This window comes from Harpia harpyja, chromosome 15 (genome assembly GCF_026419915.1).
Source record: "Harpia harpyja isolate bHarHar1 chromosome 15, bHarHar1 primary haplotype, whole genome shotgun sequence".
Lineage (NCBI taxonomy): Eukaryota > Metazoa > Chordata > Aves > Accipitriformes > Accipitridae > Harpia > Harpia harpyja.
Genome location: NC_068954.1, coordinates 7,001,226 through 7,023,134, shown reverse-complemented (window position 1 = coordinate 7,023,134; position 21,909 = coordinate 7,001,226). Strand labels below are relative to the sequence as shown.

At 42.9% G+C, this 21,909-nt stretch overlaps 1 protein-coding gene across 2 annotated transcripts in view; it reads right to left on the bottom strand.

Moving 5' to 3' along the window:
* CD2AP (CD2 associated protein) overlaps positions 1-21,302 on the bottom strand; it is an 85,114-nt gene extending 63,812 nt beyond the window's left edge. Inside the window, exon 1 of one of the 2 annotated variants that reach the window (XM_052809570.1) lies at positions 21,092-21,302. In XM_052809570.1, coding sequence (XP_052665530.1) covers positions 21,092-21,095 — 4 coding nt within the window. In that variant the 5' untranslated portion in view covers positions 21,096-21,302. The remainder of the gene's footprint in view (positions 1-21,091) is intronic. The other variant, XM_052809568.1, reaches the window with a different exon arrangement.
* Positions 21,303-21,909: the final 607 nt, after the last annotated feature.

The window sequence follows — 21,909 nt, the reverse complement described above, 5'->3', positions numbered from 1 at the left end:
CTCCTTATAACAACAATAATTAGGAATCATGTCAGTCCACAGCTTACACTTCTGAATGCTTGAAGTAGTTCTGAATTATACATCTGAATGCTTCAAGTTCTCACTTAAAAGCTTTACTCAAGAGCAAATGTGATACTAAAATCAGTCAGCAGTAAGTTGGACTGCAGTAGCATAAGCTGGTCAAAACCTTCAAAAACGGCAAAGTCTCAATTCATAGAAGGTGCAGCAGAACACCTCAGCAACACAAACTACCAAAACCACCTATCTTACCTCCCCTCTGCTTTCTACACAGCTTTCTCAATTTCAAACCAACTCAAATCAATTATCTGTAGCTTAAAAGCCCATAATGACCGAGTCTTGGATGAAAAATAGTTTTCTCAAGCTTGAGCATGAACACTGTGAGGTTAACCATGCCTTTCTTGCACATCCAGCAGGACCAAAGCTCACCTGAGAGGGAGACGACATTCTCCTGAGTTTTCACAGGCAGCATGGGCCATCACAAACGACCTCCTACACCGTTTGCAAAGAAGATGTCTTTATCCTAGATCTCTAAGTGGCAATCTTGTTTTGGCAAGAATTCAAATATAAAAAGAAGACGTCACTTGGCACATGCTTCCAACCAAGAAAAGAGGGAAGGAAACAAAAAAAATGACAAGCCAAATCAAAATCAGGTCGATTAGGGTATTATAGAAAATAAATTATAACAGACTGTAAGAACTGACAGAACAGATTTAGAAACACAGGACTACATTCAGTGCCCTGGTAGCAGTCGAGGGGCTGGAAGCTCTGTTCAATGAAGCATCAGAGGCAGCTGAGCCAGTGCCACCCAAAAGCACCAGCATGGTGATAATGGGAATCAGCAAAGATGTATGAAGAGGAAATCATGCTTGATCAACCTGACAGCGTTCCACGATGAAATGACTACTTCACTGGATGAGGGGAAGGCAGTGGACACCATCTCCCATACCATCCTCATAAACAAACTGATGGAGTACAGGCCAGATGAGTGTAAAGTGAAATGGACTGAAAACTGTCCAAAATGCCAGGCTCAAAGGGTAATGATCAATGACACATAGTCCAGCTGGAAGAGAGTCACCAGTCATGCGCCCCAGGAGTCAATGCTGAGTTGTTCAGTATCTTTATTAATGACCTGGATGATGGGACTGAATGCACCCTCAGCAAGTCTGCAGATGATAAAAAACCATGAAGAGTGGCTGACAGACCAGATGGGTGTGCTGCTATTCAGAGGGACCTCAACAGGCTGAGGGAAGTTCAGAGGGAAATGCCAAGTCCTGCCCCTTGGGAGGAACAACCAGTACAGGCTGTGGACTGCTTGGCTGGAAAGCAGCTTGGCAGAGGAGGACCTGGTGGACACCAAGTTGACGTGAGCCAGCAATGCACCCTTGCAGCAAAAGAAGGCCAACGTCATCTTGGGCTGCATTAGGAAGACTATTGCCAGCAGGTCAAGGGAGGTGATCCTCCTACTCTGCTCAGCACTGGTGAGACCCATCTGGAGTGCTGGGTCCTGTTCTGGGCTCTCCAGTACAAGACAGACACAAACATACTGGAGTGAGCCCAACAAAGGGCCACAAAGATGACTAAGGGACTGGAGTATCTTCATACAAGGAGAGGCTGAAAGCACTGGGAGAAGGCTCAAGGAGATCTTATTGATGAGGGTGTGGAAAAGACTGAGCGGCGCCCAGTGAAAGCACAAGAGAGAATGGGCACAAACTGAAAGAGAACAAATTCCACTTAAACATACATATACACACATACATCTACATACATGCACACTGCGGGAATGATCAAACAATGGAACAGTTTGTCCTGAGGGGCTGCGTAGTCAGCGATGCTCAAAACCCAACTGGACATGGTCCTGAGCAACCTGCTGTAGCTGACCCTGCTCTGAGCACGAGAGTTGGACTAGATGATCTCCAAAGGTGCCTTCCAGCCTCAGTGATTCTGTGACTGATTCGATCCAAAGATATACCTTAGGTGGCAGCTTTCTGTCATCCAGCCATGACAGCTTTCTAACATAATTTCAGAACTTCCCAGACAGTGCTTTTTGAAGGTTTTGACCCATTTTCAGGGGCAGGGGATCGATTAAATCAACAGTGCTAAGTAAAAAAATATTGACTGGACATCTTTGGGGGAAAGGTGGTTCTAGCAGGCTTTAAGGGAGTGGTCTGTTCAGCTCTTGCTTTCAAGTAAGATGACAGCCTGCCTAATGAAACAATAAAACAGACCAAACATGTCAAAGCCAGTCAGCCCAGTCAACAACTACAGACTACATTGTTCCCCATGGCAAAGACAAAAAGTATCCTATCTAACAGCACTGCATCTTTGACAAAATAGCTCACGCTGTTAGCCAACATAGCAATGCTGCCTGTACAAGGCATTCACTCACTGCTGGCACAGGTGGACTCTCCGCTTCTCCAAAACTTACACAACCGGCTCTTCTGCCAACCACAACCCAATGCCAAAGCAGAAGCCAAGCCTCCCGATAAGTATGGCCATGTAACACCCATCTTCACTGATTTTAAACAAAGGGAGTCTTCAGCTAGTCAGATTCTTTCTGAAGTTGGCTATCATAGGTAACTAAGGTCCTCTTGGAGCCCTACAAAAAAAATACATAAATAAAGCAAGGAAAAGAGTGGAAAATATACTGAAATTCTAGCATGCCTGTGTCTTCAGTAGAAATAACCAAGTATCAGACACTGATCCAGCAAAAAGCACAATTTTACGTTCTTGGTACTTTGTTTAGGATATTACAATACTGTCAGAATCCAGTGACCTTTCTGTAGTAGCCAGAAAAAGACACAAACCAGATATAAAATAAATCTCATGAAAAAAAACACATTCAATAGCTTATAAAATAAAATAAAAAAATTTAAAAAATCATTTGTGGGATAACTGAAATCTTTGCATATAAATCTCAAGCTATTCAGGAAGCCTTGCTGAAACTTGCTGCAGACCTGGAGGGACAGAGTCCAACATCAAGCAGCAAGAGGAGCTTGAGTTGCATGCCATGCTCCATAAAGGTCTCTTCAGGCAGGTTTTATTCAGGCAGGTTTTAGGTCAGTTCAGATTCAAAGTCATTTATTGGAATGTGAACCCTGGAAAGTTGTGTGGCCTCCAAAAGCATCTTGCCAGCAGAACTGCAGTTACATTAGAAACTGAGATTTTGCTTTTCCAATTTATCGTAACAGACAGTTGCTAGATGCCCGAAACAAACTTTATTAGTACTGTTATTTCCACTTGTACACCTATCACAAAAAAAACAAAGTTTAGTCTCCTATAAAACCAAGCTAACATTTTTGTTATTATGTATGAATACATACACACAGAGTTACAAAGGTATTTAGTTTTATAGCAGACAGCAAGCTTACACTAGAGACAAAAGACAACAGAAGACACAATCTTAACTTTTTAACTATCAACTTTTCTTCATGACTATCTCAAAATCAGGTGTTGGACTGAAGGAGAAAGCTCCTTCCAATTGCTTTCCCCAGAAACTTTCCTACAATTTGTGAGATATGAGTTCCAGCTTTTTTAATAGTAATACCATAGTATACATTTGGCCACTGAAGACAAATCTTAACACTGAAAAAGTAGTTCAGGTGTTTAAATGCTGAACAATGAAAACACCTCCGTAAGTGTTAAACACAAGTAGTAGTTATAAGAATGGGTTTTTTCCACTTCAACACCACATAATTCCCCGTACCCTGACCTGAGTCACTAATGACAACCCATATGCTCTAATAAAGAGAACAGGTGGACTCCCCATTGCCCTTAAGATTCTAGCCCCTGCTTCCAAAACTGCCAGAGTTTTGTCCCCCTGAAGCTCTACTGGTAAGACACATGCACAAGGTGAGCACCAGGGTTTGGCAACCAAGGACAAATCCCTCCTGGCCAAGAGCCTCCACTGCTCTGCTGCCAGGCTCCTCCTGCACTCTGCATCTGCTCGGGTGATTCACTCTCCTGTTTACACAACAACCCACAATGACCATAATAACCAATTCCCCAAAGATCAAAGTATTCTTTGGGGATACAGAGGTGAGTTTGGTCTTCCTCACACCGAGTAGGGAAGCACCTCATTTCCCACTACTGGGGAAACCGCTCTGACCACTGGTCTTGTGCAAAAAGCTGCTTCCCTTCCTTTCATGCCCCAAAACCAATAAGCATGAGAAGCAGCCTAGGGACTGAACCTTGAACAGATCAAACACATAGTATTTCCTACTTTCTTTCTCATGGTGCACAATACAGCTACATCACCAATGGAAAGCGGGAAACCTGCAAAGTTGTACTTCTAAGACATCTCAACCCAAGGATGCTGTGATCCCATCCTCTCTTCTGTGTGCATTCACATAGTTCCTTTCCCCTGCTCTGCGCTTAAATTAGTACTTATTTATACTACTGATGAATCAGATAAAGAAAACAGCCCAAGAGAAAACTATTTAGTGCCAACTTTCTGCAAGTTTATCTCCCTAAGATGGCTCACTGCAGGGTCAGAGACACAGGACTGCATCAAACCCAACTTAGATCAACATCCACATCATTGTTACAGTCCAGATCAGCAACATGCTTCTCAGTGAAGCTCCAAACCGTCCTCATTTATTGTGCTTCAGTTCCCAGTGTGGAACAGTCTCAGAGCAAGCAACCTGGATTTCTTTTCACTGAAACTAAATCAAAGACATGCAGCCCAGGAACACTCTTAATGCATGCTAATCTTTAATGGGCATTAAGTCCGTGGGATAAGACTAGAACTAGGATGATACATAAACGTCCAAAACATGCAGGTCCCTAACACCAGCAGTTTCCCCCTACGGATGCACTCATCTTGCCCCTCACCACTTGCTGCTTTGCACATAGCCGAAATGTGCCATGAAACCACATCCTAACATAATGCATAAACAATATGAGGCCACTGGATTCCTGTCAACTCTGATGGTAGGGATGCAGTTCCAAGCTATTAAGAAACCGAACAAGGAAAGAGTATATTTAACCAATGGAGACCATGCAGTCTACACATATTTTACAGTACAGTTCACCACAGCCTTCAATAAGTCAATAGTTTTAAGTCACACTATACAGAACAGCAGTCACTTAACCAAGCTGAGCCATGCAGAGCCATCACGTTAATGCTGCACATGAAGGACTTGCAGAACAGTTGCATCACGAGGATTACTGAAAGTGTTCAGCATCACAAGTAAGATGTTCTACCTTCACAGTAGCTCAAAAGGAGGTCAGACGCCTCCTGTATGGCCTCAGAAATAGCAGTGACACACAGCAGAGCCATTTCTACCTGTGCCTACTCCCAAGTGAGCCATACCAGTCATGCCAGCTCCAGTCCTGATAAACGGCTCTGTACCAAAGCAGTCACATTGCTTCCTGCTCCTGAAGCTTTGATCCCCTATATGCCAGCCAAGCAAACTGCTGCTGCCACAAGGAAAGGATGTGGCAGAGGAGGTACTCTGCAGTTTAAGATAATGCTGACCTCATATATTCAAATATTAACTTAAGGTCTTGTTTTAAGCAAAGTGCCCCGAGCCATCAGGATTCTTCCATTAGCTCATAATAAAACAACATAATGCCAATGGAATTGAAAGATTTTCATGCCATTCTATGTACATTTTCTTTTAAGCACATACAATTAACTCCCAATTTGCTGTAAGCTGATTATTCTAGTAGCAGATTATTTCAAAGACAGAACCTAAATCTGTAGAATTTATTAGCTCAGGTGCTGGGCAAACAAACATTGCTTTCAGGCACTAAAGACACCTTCAATAGGAACAAATATGCACTGTTGGACCCAAGCTGATTCTACATAAAACCAGCTCAGCTGTGTCCACCCAAAGTCTGGGAGCACTACAAACACCCTGCTGCCACCCAGCAGGGACTCAGTTTGGATCCCAACAGGATTTGCTCCATTTGAAGCAACAGCCTTCATACTCACTCCAACACACCCCACATCTCAGAAGGCTCATTAGGTTTGATGCAGCATTACATGAGCTATGGCAATCAGCCACTATGCTACAGAGTCAGGCCAAATTCCCAATAAGCCCCCTTTCCACCTCCCCAGCATAAGAGCTGATGAGACAGAGCACCATCGCCGCCTGAGCTCACATTCATGCAGCGCTGTGCTGGGGCAGCTCAGTCCTCCAGCCCCAGCCCCCCTTCCTCTATCAGATAAGAAAAAAAAAAAACCAACCAAAAAAAACCACACCAACTTTTTAGAAGGGAATTTAAAAATCAAAGTCTTTCCAATCAAAGACCATAGCACTGGGTTATTAAGAAAATACATCATTCTTCTGGAATACAGTATATCTTTTCTATTACAAGTTGCCACCAAAAAGGTGCTGGATATATGTGACGGTTTACAAGATCAGTTAAAAATTTAATGAGTACACTCCAGTGCTTACAGTGAGGGTATTTTAAGCTGTTATGAAGATAGCTTTTAGGAAAAAAAAAAAAAAAAAAGTCAGAATAAACACACGGGGTGGGGGGAGAAACACTTAAAAAAACCCAGCAACAAAACAACTTTCAAACATATTGTTTAAGTCTCACAATATCCAATATCTCATTTGGGCCTTTGCTTGCCCAAACTTCAGCACCAGCTTCCCGTTTTGATTAAACACCATGAGCTTCAAGGGAAAAAAATTACCATTGGAAAAGGGGAAGGAACAAGCTGGAATAAAAGGTAGTTCTGTTATTCTCCTGAAGTCCAGGGTCCCACCACATTTTATACTTTCTAATGATAATGGAGACTTTATTGCATCCTTTCAGTACATAAAGGGGGCTTATAACATAGATGGAGAGAGACCTTTTACCAAGGTCTGTAGTGACAGGACAAGGGGCAATGGTTTTAAACTGAAAGAGGGTAGATTTACATTGGACATAAGAAAGAAATTCTTTATGATGAGGGTGGTGAGGCACTGGAACAGGTTGCCCAGAGAAGTTGTGGATGCCCCATCATTGGAAGTGTTCAAGGCCAAGTTGGATGGGGCTTTAAGCAATCTGATCTAGGGAAAGACGTCCCTGCAAATGGCAGGGGGGTTGGACTAGATGATCACTGAAGGTCCCTTCCAACCCAAGCCATTCTGTGATTCAGACACAAAAATCTTTTATTGAGATTTTACTTAGGTGTTAGATATACCATACAAATAAAAGAACTTATCAGTAACTGGCTTTAGCATGTTCTCTTTCAGAGACATCCTGTGACTTTCACAGACTTCTTGTGATCCACAAGATCTGTCAGACCCCTCATTAAAGTTTCTTGGACTTTTGATTTTACATCTACAGTTGACACACAACTCTGCAGAAGTTGGCCAAACTTTAATTAATTTCAGCCACTGAACACTTCTCCCAAAAATACCTTCTCGCTGCTATGCCATTGACGTCCCAGTCATGAACTCTCAGCCAGCTCCAGTTGCTGTCAAAGGCAGTGACAAGGCAATCTGAGTAAGGTTTCGCTTTTTCTTCTGTTTTTCCATCCTGCAGTGTCTGCTATCTTTCCTTACTCCTTTTGTAACTTGCTCTATGCTGCATCACCCCATTCTAGCACAAACATTTTCTGCTTAGAGCAACAATCCCTCTACATCAATAGCTTGCGTAAAAAAAGTAAAATAAAAACAAAAATAGCAGTCTACCCTTGAGACAGTCTAAAGCCAGGAGCCTTGGTTCTGTCAGCACAGAACTGGTCCATCTGGAAGCTGCCCTGAATCCGCCTGGCATTTTTAGATTGGGGAAGTCAATGGTGCATTCTCCAAGGAATGACTCACCACACATTTTTAATAAAAGACTATGCCTAGTTTTACAGCCCAATAAGAATGGCTGAAGTAATTAGGAAAATGAACAATTGAAAACTGTAAAAATGTACGCTTTTCCTCCCAAACTATTTCAAGTAATGAGAAACTCATTGCATTCTAACAGTAACCATCTCAAACACCAGCCTCTCTAGCTGGCTCCAGTACTATTAGCAAGATACTTTGTGAAGAAAATTAAACAGTATAGCAGAAATCCTGCCCAGCAGCCTGCCCTGAAGCATTAAAGATGCAAACCATGCATGCCTCATTTTCCTACTCCAGGCTCCCATGATTTTATAGAGTGCATTCTAGTGCTTACCACTGTGTATGATAGAACACAGTTAAAAAATTAAGTTTGTCAATTTTCACCTTCCTAAATCAAATCACTTCCACACATACCCTCATAATTCTACAACTGTATCCTGTAGATAAGTCATCATTACCAGCCAGCTGGGAAAAAAGCGTTTTAGTGATATAGACCTGGAGTGAGGAATGTTAAACTGACTCTGATCACGTCTTCTCCAATATTATCAGAAATACTTTTCTTAAAATCAGTTGCAAATTTAATAAATGTTAAAATTGTGGGTTTGATTTACCCTCTCGATTCTATGAGCAGGAATTGCCAGACTCCTCCTTTCACAGCAAGAGAAGACATGAAATAGGAAGTATTCGAGTAAAAGCTCTACCACCTAGAGGTATTTGATACTACCTTGTAAGGACAGAAGAGGTCAAAATGTTTTTACCTGGGAAGTTACATTAAGCAGAAAGTGATGTTTTGTGGTACCTGTTATTTCCTTCCTGAGTAGAGCTCACTGCAAGAAACCAGCCTGGAAATGAGAGGTGACACCAGCAGGAAAGGTAGCAAATGTCTTCACAAGCAAAAGTGAAAAACCACTATTAATTTAATATGCAGAGAAAACCAGGGATCTTAGAGGGCACAGGGGAATGTACTTCAAAAAAAGCACCCCACATTTTCTTAAGTCATGACTCTGACACTGTTCCATATATAGATTTATGCCTCTTCCTCCGTTCCTTCCCTTAAGTTAATTTTATAACATCTATTTGGCAAAACATTCAAGGTGAGTCACAAAACATCAAATTACAAAAGCTGCTAAAACAAAGCCATGCCAAAAAGCTCTGAAGAACAAAAAGATTATACCTCATTTAGATTTAGTTCAAATCCAAAGCACCAAATAAGCAGTAAAAGTAGCACAGGGTCAACACCATATTTAGAGGTTTTTCCCTTAAAACTGCCGCCAGATAATTTGCTCATGAAAATATGTTTGAAGCTGAAGACTCCAACACTTATCTTAGGTAGAATTCTTTTTACAAAGTCATTTCCCTCCCCACCCGCCAAGAAAAAAAAAAAAAAAAAAAAAATCTGTATTTGAATTTTATAGAAGTTCCCTTCCTTCAATATCAGGACCCCATGTTACTACAAAAGCTTCAGGTCCTCCTGCAGATTTTTTTCAGGACTCTTCTAGCCAAAAAGGATAGCATGATCATAGCTCCCGGTTATGAATTCATGAGTTACAAAAACAAGAAAGTCTCTGAAAGCTTTTTGGGCTTAAACCAAAAGAAAACTCCTTTCACGCTCTAAAAAAAATGCAAAAATGCTTTGATAGATGGCCTACGATTTGGTACATATCTAATTTAGAATGACAATTAGTATTTCTGCAAACATGGCAAGAATCTAGCTTTGAAATAAATTTAGGGAAACTTAAAAGCATCATTCGGAGCATGCACAAAGTGTTCCCTTCATCTTTAAAAACAGACATGATGCAATAGTCTGAATGGTCCCAGATTGGGATTTTGCAAAAACCACAAAATATGCTTAGCATTAAAACAGGGACAAGTGTTCCTATCTGACTCCAGGCTGTCAGGAGAGTCCATACTAATTATGGCATTAATAAAGTTAATTTACTTCTTAGTGTGGACATTTTAGTCAATACAAAAAACTGAACCATTGATTAAAAAGCACAGAGAGAAATCCTTATGCAATGGATTTTTACAAAAGCCAGTCAAAATGGCAAATGCTCAAGGGCACCCTACAATTTCAATCAGATAGTTTTAAAGGAAATAAAATTGCTTCATTAGCTCAATTATGTTCTAAAAGCTAGGAGATCGGGTCCTTTAAACATCCATTTGTAACTGGAATTTAGAAGGATTTAAGCGTATCTTATTAAGACCATGATTTAAACCTGCATGGCTTGCAATACTTCCAATCACAGAAAAACAAGGTTTGAAAGGACCTCTGGAGGTCACTTACTCCTAACTGGTCAGAGCAAGGCTAACCTCAAAAGTCAAATCAGGTCACTCAAGGCATTGTCCAGCTAAATTTTGAAAGTCTTCAAAGCATGGAGATAAAACAGCCACCCTGGGCACCTTTTCTGGTACTCAATTCTCATAGTAATTTTTCCCCATTATATTCAATAGGAATTAACATTGTCCTAACTTGCAGCCATTCATTTACATTTTCCCACTGTGCCTCCAAGGAGAGTATGGCTTTCTCTTCACCAGGCTAGATCAACTTCTTGCACACTATATGCACTATCCTCTTAACCACACTCAACTCTCCAGTTTGTTGGCATCCCCCTTGCATCTGAGGGGAGGGAGGACCAAAACTGAACAGGGTATTTTAAAGACAACCTTGTGAGTGCCGGGTAGCAGGGAACAACCACTCCCCATGACCTGCTAGCTACTGTTCTGCTCGTGCCACCTGGTAGACAGCGAGGTTGTTCTTTCCTAGATGCTGGATTATGCATTTGTCTTTTTGGAACTGCAGGAGGTTCCTGCTGGACCATTCTCCCAGTACTACTGTGGTACATCAACCATCCCCCCTTCATTCACTGTGGGGTTTTTTAGGTACCTGTACATAATCTTGAGCACTTGAAGAAACCAGGCTCGCATGAGCATCCCTATCAGCCTATTCTCCTGCTTCACTCCCAATAATTCTTCCCCCATACACCCATTTGGTTGAAACATGCCAGAAGAGGAGCATCTCAAAAATAAGAGTTGGTGGTTTTTTGGTTTTGGGGGGTTTTTGGTATTTGGTTTGGTTTTTTTGTTTGTTTTTTTTTTCTCCAGACTCAGCACTGAAGCACCCAAATCACAGTCGTCCCTGAGGAAAAGACCTAAGAACTGCCCCAACACTCCTGTTCTTTTAACCTGATGATTGGCTAATCACCAAATATGCAGCTTGGAAGCAGCTACAGCATGTGCTGTGTCTTGCACAGCTAATTGATAGTAACACAGAACGATCGGTATTTGAAGAATTTGAGGAGGGAGCAGAGGCATTACGGGAGGTTATGAAAAGCTGTCTGGGGCAACAGATACCAGTCCTTGCGGTCAGGAGACAAAGCACCCGAACACAAGTTCACAAAAAGCTAACCCTCACCTCCACCATTCTCAACACATTAACTTGAAGTAGCAGTTTGGATTTCAGAAACACAAAGGAAATCATTTTGACTGTCCTCACATATTTCACAACTACCAGGCACAACCCTGGTGACACAACACACAAAAATAAAGAGTAAAATCAAGAGAAAAAAAAAATCAGCAATATAACCTCAGCTTTTCAGGTCAGGGTTTACCACTTCAATCACTGCTCAGAACTACAAAAGCATGATACAGCAGCATATAGCAAGATCCAGCAACTCTGTCTACATAGGAAATCAGCACGGTCTTCTTGCTGCATGGAGACAGCAGGCTCTGTCTTATTCTACTGACAGCACATGTCATATTTCATAAACAGCTTTATTTCATCTGCTATTCATCAAGCCTGAGGCTTCATGTTACTAGTTATCCACCAGGGCAGGTTTTCTTCTACTACCTACACATTAGAGGCCATTTACATTATAATCCATATATATATATTTTATGATTCTCTCTCAGTAAGGATGAAGCATTAAGATTGAAAGAGCAAACCTTCTTCCAACAAATAAGCATCTAGTAAGATGATGAATAGGTGAAAATGAAGAGGCAATTTTATGCACTTTCAATTGTGCTTTTACTTGAGAAAAACCACACTGTTAATTCACATACAACCCTATAGCACATACAGCTACAAGAAATGCTTTCAAGCTCTCCTCAAGCTGCAAAGGGTTTCATCCAAGACAGTTTTCAATTTCTCTGCTTCCCTGCACCACAGCCTTACACAGATACTGGTATGCAGTAAAAGCAGATCCTGTTATACTTAGGCTTCTCATAATGTGAAAATGTTAATGTAATGTTTTTAACTATGATCTTCCACTTCACAGACAAACTCTCCTTCCCTGTGCTGAAGGACAAGGTATACTTTCAGTAGCACGCATAGTTTGAGTCAGGCAAACAAAGCACCGTATTTGATTTTCAAGAGCCAAAAAGCACAATTTATAATAATTTATGCTTAATAAAAGGACAATATTCTGCTGTTTGCACTTCTCTGAAAGACCTGCTGTCTCCTTATCTATCATACCCATGATAGTATGGGATTAACATACTTGCTCTTGTCCTCATGTCTACAAAAGACTTACTCCCCTCAGCTCTACCACTGCCCCCATTTCAGAACAGCTTCTCATTTTACCTGGCGTCAGAAGAGCACTAACTCAGATAAACACAAAAAGAAGTGTTGTTTGGGACACTAAGGTTTCAAACAAACAGCCCATGGCCTACTCTTCAGGGAGTCATCTGAAACTCCACCGACACTCCCAGGCAGCTTGCAAATCTAGCTAAATTTGTGAAGTCTTGTACTAAAAAAACACTTAGGAAACCAATCAGATCGGCTCTGCTTTTCAGGAACGGATTCTTTAGTCATTTACAGAGAATGGAGTTTGTTACAATGATTCCAACAATCTTAGGATGAAGGAGTGACCCTGCACACTCTCTCCCTACTCATTCCCATACCACTGCCTCTTCTCTTGTGCTGGTCTCACAGTTGTGCTGCTCCAGGGTGTGCCGGTTTAGTTTGCTGCCAAATCAGCCAGCTGGTGCTCTTCCAGTTGGATTCAACTCTGGCCAGTGTCTTGAACTAGATCATCCCATGGACACACGATCAATAAATCTGCCAAAAGGGAAGATTAAACACCACACTGATATGGGCATCATCCAGGGGATTGACCATATCAAAAAATGATGGATCTAGCACTTCCCTTGGCAATTTGTTCTAGCAGTTAATAACTTCCCCAATAGAAACATTCAGATGTTAAAATGAATGCAAACAGCAGTATAATTTACCCTAAGTTTTAGGCAGGCTTATTCTAGTTAATCTTGCATTTACTGATTCATGACAGTACTAAATAAGCCAAACTCCATAAAAGTGATGGGAACATTAAAGTCCAGTCCCACTGTGGAAAAACTGGATATAGAAGCACAGAGGCTTTTTTTTTTTTTTTAACATACTGTGCTCAGTCTTCTTCTTAAAACATACACATTACTGAGGACAACCAAAACCAAAATCCACAGAAATACAAAAAGCACCTCAATAACAAGTTCCAGCTGTTTAGGAACTATTTTCTCTTTAAAGGTATTATTAAACCAACAAAAAAAAAGAATGCAAGTGAGAGGCACAGTTTAAAAAGGACACTTGGCTGGCTTAAAATGGATGGGAAAGGATGACAAGGAGTTCTAAAAAAAGCATTTTAAAGATCAGGAACAAGCAAGCTGTGAAATAATCAGTTTGCTGGATCATGAACGCTTAGGGAGAGCAATTAGTATAGACACTCAGAAGGAACTCAAGAAATTTCAGCTTGGATCTAGTGCAAAGTAACTGAAGGCTAAAATGGAAAAGGAGAAACACACTCTGTTCCCTGGCTCCTGAAGTACAGTCCCATCCACTCTCCCGCACAGGAGCTAATGACTGTGCAGTCAGACTAAGGCCATTCAGCTTGCTGACATGATGGCAAACCTGGCACAAGCGTTTCTTCCACACCAGCCAGCTTGTCAGCTCACACCGTGGACTCACAACCGCTAGAGCCTTGGCAAGCCAGGAAGAGGCATCGCAAAGCTCTGGCCCTTTTTGGCAGCAGCCTAAAGTTATCTCTGCTGAAGCACAATGTGAAACCGCACCCACAGGATGACTTCAGGAGAAGAGAGATTACATGCAAAGTAGCCTTAAAACAAATCCTCTCATAACTAAAGATACAAGCTCAGAGTTAAGTGATGTGATTCTCCTTCACTAGAGAGTGCAAACTTCATGAAACTAGCAGTTTCATTTCTTCAAGCAGCAAAGATGGAGACTTTTCTCCCCCCAGTCCCAAAGATGCATTGAGCGGAAACAACTTGAACCATTCTGAGAAGTTTGCTTATTGTTCTGCTTTTGTATTTTTCCCCCCAAAATGAAGAAACAATGCAGCTTGGAAAAAAAAAAACAAAAAAAACCCCACACTAAGCGGAATTAAGGTAAACTGGTATGTCTCCAATAAATCCACAACGGAACTGAAGAATTAAAATTGGAAGACAGTTATTTCCAACAGGCACAACTTTGACAACTGCTGTAATTGTGCTGCGGCTGACACCGCGTTAAGTAGCATCCTCATCCTCTTCCTGCTTCCATTCACTCTTTTTGCAACCATGAGCTTAGTCTCAGTTTCTGGAGAGCCAGCCTGGCTGAAAGCTAATCTAGGAAGACAGGGAAGTTTCAGAAGATTCAGCTTGTACAAGCAAGGGAAGAGGACAATACTCACTAGCCAGAGGTTAAGTGAAGGAAGGGTGAGACTTTATTTCAGCGCAAGCCTAAAAAGATCAAGCTACATATACAGTCAAAAACATTCAACTAAGACTGACCACTTAGTAATTTTATCCAAGAGGTAGAAACTGATGACTTAAGAGTCTTCTTTAAATGATAAGCCAGGCAAGTTTCCAGGAACTTGGGCAGAACTGCCTTCTTTAAAAATAAAATAAAAATCATTAATAATTCCAATCCATAAAAATCTAGTCACAGCAGCCGAGACTTGGCTGCTGCTGCAGAAAAAAAAAAAAAAAAAGGAAGAAAAAAAAAAGAGATTACCTAGTACTGCTTAATTCCAAAACCATTTACATATTCCTCTACTATCAAGAAGTATCATGTTCATGGCAATTTAGGTACTGTTAAGAAAACAGCTGAGCTTAAGCCATTTAAATAATTTAGAATAATACTTTATCTGGCTGAAGCAATAAAGGTGATAAAATTCATTTTGAGTTTCTCTAACAGTCATGTCAAATTTAAACTCAAAGTTTACTATCAGAAAGCTCTTCAGCACTAAGGCACACAAGCAGACAGATCCCCGATTCCTTCTCCAGAGTTCAGTGGAGAGCTCCAGCTGCAACCCTTCCCTGTAACATCACAAGTCAGCACTGTCCAAATTGCTGAAATTAAAGGAAAATGGTTCATTTTTTTCAGTAACTCAAAATATTAGATTCTAATTTATTCCACTGAAAGCAATCCTGCCTAATACCTTGAGCATGTTATAGGCAATATATATTCCCTTAAGAAAAGTTAACTTAATATTCTAAATGACCTCATATTATATTCTCTCCAGTGTACATCACCCCAAAAGTGGAAAGATTTAACTCATTTGGCAGACAGACACATACTGTGACTTCTCTTTTAGTCTGATTTAGGACTCTGGGAGTGACAGGTCTTAAAATTTTTCAGGAAATGCAGATATACTATTCAAAAATATCTACAATGCTTCATTTTCTTCATTCAAGATTTCTGAAAAAGCAACATTTCATATTGATTTTATATAAAGAAAGGCAATTCTGCATATGGCTACAGCAATAAAAACATAATCCCACCCAAAAATACTTATTGGCATTAGTCAGAGAAAGTAAATAGCTGTGCTGGCATCACATTATTCAAATGAATTGAAGTTTACGCTAAGAAACACAGAATAATTTAGGGTGAGAGGAACCTACAGAGGCCATCTAGGCAAAGATCTTGCTCAAAGCAAGGCTAGCATCAAAGTTAAATCTTTGGTACACTTTTATTTAACATAGCAAGGGATCACTCTAGAAAACAGGCAACTGAACAGGCAGTTTCAGTATACTTCAGTCCTGCTAACAACCACTGCGACAGGACAGCCGAGGGTGATGCACAAGCAGGGTTAGGCTCATACCATCACAGTGACAAAGTTACGTAAAACGATTTCTCATCACTGCACGTCCAAGAAGATAAAGGACACAAAGGCACAGGCATCCCCTTTACAGGGAGTGGGGCACATTTTAGATCAGTAGCAAATTCACAATTCAGAGTAGAAGATAAAAGCAGTGTTCATGGAAAGGAAGAGTGTCGGGGGAAAAAAAGTTGAACGTAGTTTAACTACATTAGAAAATACAGGAAGGCAGTTAAACAAACAAACAAACAAAACCGAACACACCACTTTACAAGGAACAGAAGAAAAGGGCTAAACCCCTGTAGTGGACCAGAGACATGTTTTAAGTGCCCAGGACATGATCACAGGTTGGACTAGCTGCTAGAAATTGCTACACCCCAGACCCACTAGCAACAAATTTCACCTGGTTGACTTACCCACTTCTGTCAAGATGACCCAAGTAACTTTAAGCACTTTCATTGCTGCTCTTTTCTAACAAATCATTTTTATGAAAACAGGTTAGGGAAATACCGGACCAGCAGTCATATGTGACAGCATCTACAAGGAAGCAAAATGGATGGGAAAAGCAGAGCTATGACAGCCAGAACGGGGCAGACCGGGCAGCCGCCTTGCTTAGCCCCAGACAGTACAGTGTGCCCAACCATGTGTTTCCTCTGTTTATGCAACAAAAGCCCACTAAGGGACAAAAAAGCCCTAACACAGGTGGACAACAGACTGAAGAAGGCCAGTGAAGGTGAAGAGACTTCAAAGGGAAGATCCTACCTAGCTGAAACAAAAACTCTAAGAACTGTTAGGAAAACAAAAGAAACCAAGACAGCAAATATAATTACACCCCTGCATGGAGTTAAGTCTTGAATAACACATACACAGTCCTGAACAACTCTCCACAACAAGATGAAAGTGCTATCAAAATTAAAATAACCATCCAGTAAAGGGGACCAGCACCCAGAATGGCTGGCACACGGGGAAAGCAGATGTAGAGAGACTTCTCAGTCTGAAGCCACCAAACAATCATCCACCATTTCTCAAAAAATACAAAGGAGTCAGGCAGAACAAGCAGCAGCTTTAGCGAAAATACCTCACACTGAAAGGACATATTTTACCCACACACGCCCATTCATGCTAAACAGGGACTCTCACTGCCACAGGTAGTTGTGGGGGGCAAGAGCCACGTTCCTCTTTGTCCTCCTTTGTACAAGTCCCTGATGGTCCACCCCTATCTATAAAAAAGGTCCGGTGAAACTACAAACACCTTTGAGCAAGTCCGTAAATTACTAACTGCCAGACCATGGGTTTTTATAAAAAAAAAAAAAAAAAAAAAAAAAAAAAGGAACTTTCCATGATGGACCTGCTTTCCATATCCTTTTCCTCCCTACCTGCCCCACAGACAGGACTCTCAGCACAGCAGCTCTCTTACATTCTTGGAAAAACAAAAGGGCAAGAGCCGAGCAGACAGAATCTCTAGCACCTTTTGATGGTACTTCTCTTCTACCTTGACCCAAACCCAGTATCCATCAACTCTTCTCAGTTATTGTAAGTTGGTTTCCCGGTAGCTTAGGCACCTCTCTTCCAGAGGTCAACCTTCCACCATCTTCCCTTATAGTTTTGTCTACAATAAAGAAAATGATAATAAGAAAGCACATTGCTACTACAAATACAGTTGGCCTGTGAACATTAGGCTTGTCAAGTACCCTAGTACCGACGGGTTGCAATAACTTGTACTTAAGTCATTTTATTCTTCAGTAGTTTACTGTGAATAAAGTTCAACTGTACATCATGTATTTCTTGGTAAAAATAGTAGGGGAAGGACTCTCCATCTATCCTATCCCATTGTTTGGGGGTGTTTGGAGTGGATTTTTGGCGGGGAGGGGGTGGGGGTGGGAGTGTTGGGTTGGTTTTTTGTTTGGGTGGGGGTTTTTTTGTTTTGGTTTGGTTTTTTTATCAGAGAACAAACCTTGAAGTAATGTTTTAATTGGTTCTTGTACTATGACTAGTGAATACTGAAACAATCTGTCACTGTCCCTGTGACAGTATGTTAAAAGTACAAAAACCTTCTGGATTTTTTTTTCTGTTGCCAACATGAAGGTGAAGAAAGCAAAAGGCTTCACACATGTTTAACGTTCAATGAACTTACTAAATAGTTTCTGTAGACCAAATATATTTACATATATTTATACTCATTCCGTTAGCAACAAAGAAGTATGTCTGGCGTCTTAAAGTATTCCAAAGTTATAAAACTTTCTAAACAAGAAATGCAGCAAATTCAAATGTACTACCTCACGGGAACCACAAATCAAAGTTTGCACAAATTCTTGGAAATAAAAAAAAAAAGGGGGGGGGTGAAAAATGCATATAGCTAAGAAGATACTGACAGAGGGCCAGTAGATTTCAGTGTACCACTGGCAATTTCTCAGCTGTTGCCAGAATATTTCACTCTTAGTTGTGAAGCCATACAAAAATCAGTTGGGACACTGCGAATTTAGCTCAACCTTCCTGTTAAGATACAAGTTGTATAGTCAAACCATTTCTTAACTATCATTAGGAAAATTATCTGTTATTGAGCCACAGAAGTAAACTGGACAGATGTTACAATGCACCAAGACATGGAACTCTACCTCCCTTTAAGTGGATATCAAGCCAAGACAGGAAAAAGATAATTCAATCAAATAAAGTTTTTTTCCCCAGAACATCTGAATACATTTTTTACTTTAATTAATCTATTTCTCTATCTATTTGTACAGCCATATATTGAATCCACATGATCAATTTAGTACAGAAGGCAAAAAATTACAATGACAGAGCTTAAGCGTGTAACTGGGCATTACTAGCAACTAGTGTTTGTCACCTCTGATAACTCCTCCTCATCTTTCAAGCACCTGAATGACACATGCTCTTGCAACATTAGTTTCCAGCTACTACAAGAACATAAAAGAACCTGTTCTAAGGCATTTTGTATTTCTTCCCTTCTCCTTTTGGTTCCTCCAGAGTCATACTGCCTCGTTCTTCTCCATACATCTCAGAAACCCTTGAGTTTGTCAAACAGATACCTCAACGGTCCCGTCTACACCACCTCTTACACATAAAAGCTCTTCCATAAACTGACAGAAAAGACAAACAATCTCTTATCAAGAGCCAGCTCTACCATGTCATCAGTAATAAAACAATCAACTAATGACTTCTCAAGGTAAACGTGAGGCCATCACTAAATAAAGTGAGTACAGTGCAATTACAGGTAGGTTTTTTTCCACTACTATTTTTTGAGATGTTTTACTGTACATTCCTCTCCACTTTTGGTCACAAGAGAGAAACACTTGAAAATCTGAATAAAGGATGACACCTTCATAGAAAATCTATTTAAAAGGCTCTGGGATCATCCTGCAATCATTTATAGAGGTTTGCCAGCATTCTGGCAGAAACAGTTCTATAACCACACATGCACACAAATCGTTATGGTTATAACAACCCATGCAATAACAATACTTGACACAGAGTGTATGCACCCGCTCAATTCAGTCACCTCTGGAGCAGTAATAATATGCTCACTACTGTAATCAGAAGAGGCAGAGAAAGAAGCCACACTTAAGAAAAGGAGAGGTGAGGGAAAAAAAAAAAATACATAAAACAATGTCATATAGTAATCATTAGTCATAAACTGGACTTGGTCTTTTATTAACAGTCTTATACAGTATTCCTAACTGTATACTAATAATTTTAATAACCCAGACCTACCATATGTAAATCCTCAGGTATTTCACATTTCAGCATTATGCAGTCTGAGTTCAGAATGTTTAATTAGCACACTAAACCTTTACGCTTTCGGAAATACCATCACAGGTCACTGCAATGACCTCAACACAATTCTCACTTGCAAGTAAGGCAGTGCAGCCCAGAAAGAAACAGTAATTCTTACCTATTTCAGACAATCAAAAGAAGCATCAAAAAGTGAATTCTTTAGAGTTTGGTTTGTATCAGAACCTAAACCAACAATTTCACTTTATATTCTCAGACTTCATTTTAAGTGTGCTTTGACCACATAAGACAATTTTCACCAAGATGAAAACATCAAAAGCACTTCTTTATAATCAGGAGGAACACAAGCCAGGAGGAGTGTGTATCACTTCACTAAGTGCACGTTTCATCAGCACACCATGCACTTCTTCCCTTCTTTTTATGCACAAGGGGGAAGAAGCAAAGCTATCCAAATCTCAGGTATCCTTCCACTTTAAAAGCTTAAATCGTGCTCAAATGCAGCATGTTTGCACACTGCAGCGTAAGCACACAGACGCCTCTTCATACAACACGCCACACGCGCTCTCACGCACACCCTCCAGAAGTACATTAAGCAGCTGATGGTATATAGGATGGCACAGCAAGGGATACAATACGAGTGGAGATAACGCAGACAAAATGGTCAGTGGACCTTCATGGACCCCAGTGGGGGAACTCTGCATAAGGAAAGAGGGCTCCGAAGAGGTGTTCGAGTCACTCTTTCATACTTCCCTGTGCAGATGCTCTTACGTTAAAAATTAGACCCAGTACAACTGAGTGTTTCAATTAATCGTAAGCCTGACCTAGCACATTACGAAAATAGGAATACTTTGTTGTACGCTTGCTTTTTTTTAAGCCAACACCTTGCTGGAGAGATGGCTGAAGGCGCAGCTCAAACTGAAGCTAGCTAAAAAAAAAGGTGAAACCGCTCGATTTAATCAGAAAAACTTCCACCCTTCACCAAGCCACTCCAACCAAGCTCCTTCCAACCAGCACCGGGTCAGCTTTCGCTATACGGCTGTAAACCTCGCTCTCCCCATCATAAAACCACGTAACCCCCGGCGCTAACCCCCGCCTCCTCCCGCCCCGGGCCAGGCCGGGCAGGAGGGAGCGGCCCCGGCCTCTCCCAGCCCCGCCGCCGCTCCTCGTCCCGCCGAGGAGAGAGGAGGAGGAGGAGGAGGAGGCGGCGGCAGCGTTTACCCACGCACCTGCGGGCACCTGCCGCCGCCAGCTCCCGCCCGCCGGGCCCGGGCCTCCCCCCCTCGCCTTCCGCGGAGGCAGCGGGCACCGGCAACGCTCCTTCCCCAGGGGACTTCGGGGGCTGCCCCGAAGCGGCGGCGCTTCCCGGGCACCCCGGCTCCGCGCCCTCCCCCTCAGACAAAGGGCGGCGGCCCCGGGGGGAGCGGGAAGAGGGGACCAGCCTCGCCGCCTGCCCGCCGCGCTTACCCATGCTGCGCCCGCCCGCCCGCCCGGGCTCGGCGGAGCGGCTCCGGGTCCCGCCGACGCGCTCAAGCCGGGCACGGCGGCTCCATCCGTGCCGCTACGGGCGTGAAAGGGGCCGCTCCGAGCCGCCAGGCGGCCCGGGGCAGGGGGAGAGGCGGCCGCAGACCCGTCCCGTCCCGCCGCTCACCGCCTCGCCTCAGGCGAGCTCCGGCACCGGCGGCCCCGCCCCCGCCCCGCCCCGCCCCAGCCGCAGCCCCGCCCCGCCCGCGGCGGGGGTCTCCAAATCCCGCGAGAGCCGAGGGCCGCCGTGCCGCCGTTGCCAGGCGGGATGACGTCGCCGGCGCTTCCCCGCCTGCGTTCCCGCCCAGCCGCGGCTCTCCTCAGGCGGCGGCGGGAGCCGGCTGCCCCGCTGCCGCCCCGCTTGTGCCTGCCCCGGTTCGGTTTTTCTGCCGGGTTTGCCGCCCGCCCCGCCGTCAGTTCTCCTCAGGCCCTCCCGAGGAGGCACCCCCCGCCTCAGAGGGGCGATGGCCCCTTCCCTTCCCCCTGCCCTCGGCCCGCGCACCCGCCGCTCCCCCGCGGGAAGGAGCCGCCTCACGGCTCTCCAGCCCCTCAGCAAAACCCCGGCCCTGCGAGGGAGACCCTCGAGCTGCCTCAGGCATCCAGGGGCTTCCCCACCTCCTCCCCCAGCAGCCTCCCGCCTCCAGCCCTTTGCCCAAAAACACCCGCCCTGGGATGGATCCGGGAAGCCCCTTTTGGGCAGAAAAGTGGTGAGATTCGGGGTCGGTTCTGGCTGCAGGGGCCCGGCCGTTCCTCCTGGCTCA